The sequence below is a fragment of the Nerophis lumbriciformis genome, linkage group LG18 (genome assembly GCF_033978685.3).
Source record: "Nerophis lumbriciformis linkage group LG18, RoL_Nlum_v2.1, whole genome shotgun sequence".
NCBI classification, from domain to species: domain Eukaryota; kingdom Metazoa; phylum Chordata; class Actinopteri; order Syngnathiformes; family Syngnathidae; genus Nerophis; species Nerophis lumbriciformis.
This window is the reverse complement of record NC_084565.2, coordinates 22,768,431-22,777,500: the sequence shown is the minus strand read 5'-3', so window position 1 is coordinate 22,777,500 and position 9,070 is coordinate 22,768,431. Positions and strand designations below refer to the sequence as shown.

Below are 9,070 nucleotides of genomic sequence, written 5' to 3'. Positions count from 1 at the left end.
TTTCAAATTGTTTTTGGAAACTGTGGACATCGTGTCGTGTCCTCCAGACCAAAGAGGAAAATAACCATCTGGAATGTTATAGGCGCAAAGTTAAAAAAAACAGCATCTGTGATGGTATGGGGGTGTATTAGTGCCCAAGACATGGGTAACTTACACATCTGTGAAGGCACCATTAATGCTGAAAGGTACATACAGGTTTTGGAGCAACATGGTGCCATCCAAGCAACGTTATCATGGACGCCCCTGCTTATTTCAGCAAGACAATGTCAAGCCACATTCTGCACGTGTTACAACAGCGTGGCTTTGTAGTAAAAGAGTGCGGGTACTAGACTGGCCTGCCTGTAGTCCAGACCTGTCTCCCATTGAAAATGTGTGGCGCATTATGAAGCCTAAAATACCACAAAGGAGACCCCCGGACTGTTGAACAACTTAAGTTGTACATCAAGCAAGAATGGGAAAGAATTCCACCTGAAAAGCTTCAAAAATTGGTCTCCTCAGTTCCCAAACGTTTACTGAGTGTTGTTAAAAGGAAAGGCCATGTAACACAGTGGTGAACATGCCCCTGTGCCAACTTTTTTGCAATGTGTTGCTGCCATTAAATTCTAAGTTAATGATTATTTTCCAAAAAAATTACGTTTCTCAGTTGGAACATTAAATATCTTGTCTTTGCAGTCTATTCAATTGAATGTAAGTTGAAAAAGATTTGCAAATCATTGTATTCTGGTTTTATGGCTGCCCCACAATTTTTGTATATTAATGTATTAGGATTCATCTCATGGTATTATTATACAATTGCCCATGCATTTGATTAATTTTTTTTTTTTTACACACACTGTAAAAAAACAAAAAAAAACGGGCAGCTCAGTGACCACAATTTTACTGTAAAAATTCACAGTGATTTTTATAGCATATTACTGTAAATGGAAAAATGGTACTACAGTCTTTTTGCAGTTAAATTCTGGTACCTGGGCTGCCAGTTTTTACCATCAGTTTTATCTATTTTATTGTCATTTTTAAAGTAAACAGTTTGATGGATAACTTGCTTTGAAATCAAAATTCAAGCTATTTATTATTATTATTATTATTTTAACTAAATAACATCATAGTATAAATTGTGTTGTATTATTAGATTATATTAATGTCTAACATATATTCAATTGCATGCAATACATGTATTTTTCCCCCGTCAAAATAGAACGAATACATTTAGTAAGAAAAGATACTTTCATATTATTTTAAGGCTTTCGCAAGTCACTCTAAACCAGGGGTCTCAGACACGCGGCCGAGGCGTTATTTTGCGGCTCGCACCTTAATATGAAAATGTAATGTTAATGCGGCCCGCGGGTTTTATATGAATGGCGCTTGACAGCGTCATACTTGCCAACCCTCCCGATTTTTCCGGGAGACTCACGAATTTCAGGGCAACCATTCTCTCGAATGTCTTCACCCAAACAACAATATTAAGGGCGTGCCGTTATGTCACTGCCTTTAGCGCCCTCTACAACCTGTACAAACAGCGTGCCAGCCCAGTCACATGTTGTATTTGGCTTCTGTACACACACGTAAGTGACTGCAAGACATACTTCATCAACAGCCACACAGGTCAGTCACACTGAGGGTGGCCGTATAAACAACTTTAACACTCTTACAAATATGCGCCACACTGTGAACCCACACCAAACAAGAATGACAAACACATTTCGGGAGAACATCTGCACCGTAACACAACATAAACACAACAGAACAAATACCCAGAATCCCATGCAGCCCTAACTCTTCCGGCCTGCAATATACATTCCCGCTACCACCAACCCCCGCCCCCCCAAATCAACACCCCCGTCGTGCGTCGGTTGAGGTGGGCGGGTTTGGGGGGGGCGGGGTTTGGTGGTAGCGGGGGTGTATATTTCAGCCCGGAAGAGTTAGGGCTGCAAAGGTGTTCTGGGTATTTGTTCTGTTGTGTTTATGTTGTGTTACGGTGCGGATGTTCTCCCGAAATGTGTTGGTCATTCTTGTTTGGTGTTTAGCAACAGTGTTCAAGTTGTTTATACGGCCACCCTCAGTGTGACCTGTATGGCTATTGATCAAGTATGTCTTGCAGTCACTTACGTGTGTCTGCAGAAGCTTCATACAACATGTGACTGGGCCGGCACGCTGTTTGTATGGTGAAAAAGCGGACACGACGACAGGTTGTAGAGGACGTTAAAGGCAGTGCTATCACGGCACGCCCTTAATATTGTTGTCCGGGTGAAAATCGGGACAAATTCGGGGAAATAGTTGCCCCGGGAGATAGTCGGGAGGGGCACTCAAATTCGGGAGTCTCCTGGAAAAATCGGGAGGGTTGGCAAGTATGATGCTAGGGCGGGATAGCCATTCAAAGAAGGTGAATTCATTAAAAAGTTCATGTTAGATTTTTTTAAGAAATCTTTTCTTGTGGCCCAGCCTCACCCAGTTTCTGCATCCAGTGGCCCCCAGGTAAATTGAGTTTGAGACCCCTGCTCTAAATGATGTGGCGGGTGAAGAGTTTGACATCTGTGCTCTATACGAACAATAATCACTTCCATTACAGCAATCAATATAATTTCTTAGTACCTTAGGTGTCATTGTCAAGTGTCATTATCACTGGATGATGAGGCTAAACATGTTTCACACTGGAAGCAAACAAGGGGCAGCAATGCTAATAGCTGTAAACACCAAGAAATAAATGCTTAGTAAGCTTTAAAAAGTAACAGCAGGAAGTCAGCAGTTATTAACAGGAAGTGGATAAGTAGAATAATAAGAGTTTAGAGAGAAAAATATAACAGCAAGTGTTGGTGTGTCAGCATTGTGGCAGTCAGTACATGTCATGTAAGAGGATGATCGGATTGATACATAAATTGGTTGAGTCGATATGAAGTGTAGTATCAGTATATGATCCATACTAGAGTGATACGGTGAATACTTTTATCCTATAAAAAAATAAATGCTTTTGTTTCTGTTCATATTTACAAACTCTGGGAAAAATTCCCTGGACTTTGAGGGCAAAAGACAAAATACATAAATAAATAGTTATTGATTTTGTTTGTTTAAATATTCTGTTAATATTGTTAAACTGACAATAGCATTCACAATAAATAAAGTGACATATCTACAGTTAATATATCTTATCAGTATTGGTCAATCTCACTCATGGATGGTCAGTATCGGAATTGGCAGCATAAAACCCTATTTGTAATTCAGTAAAACAAACTAAAGTTCATTCTGTTTTTGAGATGGTCTTTTTAGTTTTTTACTGTACATGAAAATACATCATATGGGATTTGCAATACTAACTAGGAACAATAAAACACTGAATATTTAAAATACACGAACGCCGCTCCTCTACTGCAGACCACCTCCTTGATGGACATGTTTTATAATCCAGCAAAAGCAACAAAGATGCAACACACACGGCGAAACACAAACGGCAAGGGTAACAAACATCCACATATTCAATATAATATCACTGTTTTGCAGAACTTTGCTGCAGAAATCTGCTTCCGTCTGACACTCGCTGCGCCATAAACAAGCCCCGCCCACTCTGTTCGTGCCTGGTCTGCATGAAGCAGAGCTTCGTATGTCACTCAAAAGTGCAGATTCTAACCATTGGAATCATTTCTATAGTTTGAAAATATCCAGCAGGCTGCATTGAAATGTTAATTATGTTGTATTATGCCTAGGTAGTGAAGTGAAGTGAAGTATATTTATATAGCGCTTTTCTCTAGTGACTCAAAGCGCTTTACATAGTGAAACCCAATATCTAAGTTACATTTAAACCAGTGTGGGTGGCACTGGGAGCAGGTGGGTAAAGTGTCTTGCCCAAGGACACAACGGCAGTGACTAGGATGGCGGAAGGGGGAATCGAACTGGAACCCTCAAGTTGCTGGCACGGCCACTCTATCAACCGAGCTATACCGCCCCAGTTAACTGCCTTTTTTATGATGTTTTGCAAGACTCGTGTCACGTGACTTCAAACTTACACCTCATTGGCTGGTTCTGCAACAAGATCGATTGCTTCAGTCTAGGGATGTCCGATAATGGCTTTTTGCCGATATCCGATATTCCGATATTGTCCAACTCTTAATTACTGATACCGATATCAACCGATACCGATATATACAGTCGTGGAATTAACACATTATTATGCCTAATTTGGACAATCAGGTATGGTGAAGATAAGGTACTTTTAAAAAAAATTATAAAATAAGATAAATAAATTAAAAACACATTTTTATGCATATGTATATTTATTCAGTTATAGACATTCATTCACTTTCTTCTTTCCTTCCTAAACTTTACTGCTGTCGGTATTTTTTTCTATAATTTTATTGTAATATTTTAAGAATGTGTTTGTTCTATTTTTGGCCGAAGTAAGACAAAAAAACAATCGAAAGTTGTCTTTATTTTTTAGTTTTAATGCCATGATTTTTAGGGATGTCCGATAATGGCTTTTTGACGATATCCGATATTCCGATATTGTCCAACTCTTTAATTACCAATACCGATATATACAGTCGTGGAATTAACACATTAATATGCCTAATTTGGACAACCAGGTATGGTGAAGATAAGGTACTTTTTTTTTTAATTAATAAAATAAAATAAGATAAATAAATTAAAAACATTTTCTTGAATAAAAAGAAAGTAAAACAATATAAAAACAGTTACATAGAAACTAGTAATTAATGAAAATGAGTAAAATTAACTGTTAAAGGTTAGTACTATTAGTGGACCAGCAGCACGCACAATCATGTGTGCTTACGGACTGTATCCCTTGCAGACTGTATTAATATATATTGATATATAATGTAGGAACCGGAATATTAATAACAGCAAGAAACAACCCTTTTGTGTGAATGAGTGTAAATGGGGGAGGAAGGTTTTTTGGGTTGGTGCACTAATTGTAAGTGTATCTTGTGTTTTTTTATGTTGATTTAATAAAAAATAAAAAAATAAAACAAAAAAACCCCCCCAAAAAACAGATACCGATAATAAAAAATTTATATTTATAAAAATAATTTCAGATATTACGTTTTAAAGCATTTATCGGCCGATAATATCGGCAGGTCGATATCATCGGACATCTCTACTTCAGTCCTAGGAACCAGAATATTAATAACAGAAATAAACAACCCTTTTGTGTGAATGAGTGTGAATGGGGGAGGGAGGTTTTTTTGGGTTGGTGCACTAATTGTAAGTGTATCTTGTGTTTTTTATGTTGATTTAATAAAAAATAAAAAAAATTAACAAAAAAAAAACAGATACCGATAATAAAAAAAACGATACCGATAATTTCCGATATTACATTTTAAAGCATTTATCGGCCGTATCGGACATCTCTACTTCAGTCCTAGGAACCAGAATATTAATAACAGAGAGAAACAACCCTTTTGTGTGAATGAGTGTAAATGGGAGAGGGAGGTTTTTTGGGTTGGTGCACTAATTGTAAGTGTATCTTGTGTTTTTTATGTTGATTTAATTAAAAACAAAAAAACAAAAAACGATACCGATAAAAAAAAAAAAACGATACCGATAATTTCCGACATTACATTTTAAAGCACTTATCGACATCTCTACTTCAGTCCTAATTTATCGGAAGTAAGTCTTGCTTTTTGAAGCAACACATTTTTAAACCCTGAATTTTTTTTACACTGAATTTATATACCCTGAATTTTTATACACTTATTTTTTTTTCAATTAAAAATAAAAACATATTAAAAAAAGCATTGTTTTTGTAGTATGTCTTCCCATTATGTGGTATTGTCTGTAGAATTTTGCTCACAAAAATATGTTTCCACTATGGAATAAAGCTGTAACATAACAAAATGTGGAAAAAGGGAAGCACTGTGAATACTTTCTACATTTCTTACCGTGACTTCAGATACCCAGACTGGTTTGGACTGCTGGTGGCGAATCTTATCCTTTAGAAGTTGGTACCAAACATTGGAGCCGGGCTGCAGGTCAACACGTGCTGGATGAAGGATACAAAAATCACGGAATGTATTTGGCTGTCATCGTACACAACAGTACACATGCCATGCAGGTGTGTGACGGACTACCTGAGAAAAGATGGCTGCAGTGTTTCCTCAGTTTGAGCGCCTGCGTGTAGAGGCGTCTGGAGCTCTTGTTGGAGTCGGGGCTGTACCTTTGCCTCATGGCCTTGACATCTTTGCGGCTGTGGGGGTCCAGGAATATCACCATTGGGTGGTACTGGATGTAGTTCAGCCTCTCCACGGCGGTTGGGGTGATGTCCAGCAGAGGGTGCTTGTCCTGGAACCCAAATAGAGTAAATAAAATAGCCTTTATTTACTTTCACTCTTTTAACTCACCTTCTCTGCTATCTTCCTCACGGTGTCCAGTTTAATGACCGTTGAGCTGCTGTCCCCACCACTGCTGCGAGGAACCATTTCTGACAAAAGATGAAATAATGCTTGTTTTCAATTGGTGGTCTAAAGTGTAATGCATCAAAACAGAAAAAAAGAAGAGGAACGCTACCAGCTACTTCATATTCTTCAGGCAACTCTCTGGCCAGCTTCTCCATAGCAATGTCATTAAGAGGACCCAGGATGACGATGGGTCGTTTGAAATTAGCTGCAGATAGACACGTACAGCATTAAAATGAGCTTTTCTAATACTAATTACAAACCCCGTTTCCATATGAGTTGGGAAATTGTGTTAGATGTAAATATAAACGGAATACAATGATTTGCAATTCCTTTTCAACATATATTCAATTGAATGCACTACAAAGACAAGATATTTGATGTTCAAACTCATAAACTTCATTTTTTTTGCCAAAGTAGTTGGGAAAGGGCATGTTCACCACTGTGTTACATGGCCTTTCCTTTTAACAACACTGAGGAGACACATTTTTTAAGCTTCTCAGGTGGAATTCTTTCCCATTCTTTCTTGATGTACAGCTTAAGTTGTTCAACAGTCCGGGGGTCTCCGTTGTGGTATTTTAGGCTTCATAATGCGCCACACATTTTCAATGGGAGACAGGTCTGGACTACAGGCAGGCCAGTCTAGTACCCGCACTCTTTTACTATGAAGCCACGTTGATGTAACACGTGGCGTGGCATTGTTTTGCTGAAATAAGCAGGGGCGTCCATGGTAACGTTGCTTGGATGGCAACATACATTGCTCCAAAACCTGTATGTACCTTTCAGCATTAATGGCGCCTTCACAGATGTGTAAGTTACCCATGTCTTGGGCACTAATACACCCCCATACCATCACAGATGCTGGCTTTTCAACTTTGCGCCTACAACAATCCGGATGGTTCTTTTCCTCTTTGGTCCGGCGGACACGACGTCCACAGTTTCCAAAAACAATTTGAAATGTGGACTCGTCAGACCACAGAACACTTTTCCACTTTGTATCAGTCAATCTTAGATGAGCTCAGGCCCAACGAAGCCGGCGGCGTTTCTGGGTGTTGTTGATAAACGGTTTTCGCCTTGCATAATAGGAGAGTTTTAACTTGCACTTACAGATGTAGCGACCAACTGTAGTTACTGACAGTGGGTTTCTGAAGTGTTCCTGAGCCCATGTGGTGATATCCTTTACACACTGATGTCGCTTGTTGATGCAGTACAGCCTGAGGGATCGAAGGTCACGGGCTTAGCTGCTTACGTACAGTGATTTCTCCAGATTCTCTGAACCCTTTGATGATATTACGGACCGTAGATGGTGAAATCCCTAAATTCCTTGCAATAGCTGGTTGAGAATGTTTTTTCTTAAACTGTTCAACAATTTGCTCACGCATTTGTTGACAAAGTGGTGACCCTCGCCCCATCCTTGTTTGTGAATGACTGAGCATTTCATGGAATCTACTTTTATACCCAATCATGGCACCCACCTGTTCCCAATTTGCCTGTTCACCTGTGGGATGTTCCAAATAAGTGTTTGATGAGCATTCCTCAACTTTATTTGCCACCTTTCCCAACTTCTTTGTCACATGTTGCTGGAATCAAATTCTAAAGTTAATGACTATTTGCAAAAAAAAAATATTTTTTTATCAGTTTGAACATCAAATATGTTGTCTTTGTAGCATATTCAACTGAATATGGGTTGAAAATGATTTGCAAATCATTGTATTTCGTTTATATTTACATCTAACACAATTTCCCAACTCATATGGAAACGGGGTTTGTATGTAGTGAGTGAGCACCTTCTCTGAGCAGGACTCTCTCATAAGCGGGAAATTTTCCCTGAATGGTGAGCTGCAGGAGGTCGTCCCGAGAGCGCCGCATGTTCTTCTCATTCTTTTTGTTCCCTCTGAGGCCCCGTAGTTTCCAGAACTCAGCCCTGGGTCCCGACAGCTGCTTCTCCCCGCTTGCCCTCTGCGCCTGCTCTTGGCTGGCCAGCGTCTCGGCCCTGATGGATAAAAAAAACGTCCGGAAGAGAAATTACAGGGTTTCATGTATCTTACATGACATTGATCTCTTCTCTTATTGGTTACAATAATGTAAATAGAAAGGTAAAAATGGACTAGTGAAGCCTTTTTTTATTACTAAGATCACGCAAAGTCAGAGCCATCTTATATTTATTTCATTTAGTCACCTTTGTCTTTAACATGGAAACCGGCAAATGAGGGGCGTCAACGTGGAGGGGAAAGTGGGGGTGTTGCACCAGGGCCCTAAGCACAGGGAGAGCCTGGGCTTTTGTGAAGTTTGAAGATTGTTTTTCTGTCATTTAAATATGTAAGTTATACAAAATGACGTCATAAATGTTTAGAAAAAATGTCATCATATAACTGAACTAGTGTTGTCCCGATACCAAAATTATTTCTATACTTTTCGGTACTTTTCTAGATAAAGGGAACATGAAAAAATTTATTATTGGCCTTATTTTAACAAAAAAATCTTAGGGTACATTAAACATATGTTTCTTATTGCAAGTTTGTCCTTAAATAAAATAGTGAACATACTAGACAACTTCTCTTTTATTAGTAAGTAAGCAAACAAAGGCTCCTAATTTAGCTGCTGACATATGCAGTAACATATTGTGTCATTTATCATTCTATTATTTTGTCAACATTATTAAGGACAAGTGG

At 38.8% G+C, this 9,070-nt stretch overlaps 1 protein-coding gene across 5 annotated transcripts in view; it reads right to left on the bottom strand.

Annotated features, from left to right (window-relative positions):
• The window catches only part of tjp3 (tight junction protein 3), a 90,871-nt gene that overhangs the window by 10,891 nt on the left and 70,910 nt on the right, over positions 1-9,070 (bottom strand). For all 5 annotated transcript variants that reach the window (XM_061977848.1, XM_061977846.1, XM_061977847.1 and 2 more), the window contains exons 23-27: positions 8,186-8,391; positions 6,511-6,606; positions 6,345-6,424; positions 6,075-6,285; positions 5,886-5,986 (exon numbers count right to left, since the gene is read on the bottom strand). In XM_061977848.1, the coding sequence (XP_061833832.1) occupies positions 5,886-5,986; positions 6,075-6,285; positions 6,345-6,424; positions 6,511-6,606; positions 8,186-8,391 (694 nt within the window). The remainder of the gene's footprint in view (positions 1-5,885; positions 5,987-6,074; positions 6,286-6,344; positions 6,425-6,510; positions 6,607-8,185; positions 8,392-9,070) is intronic.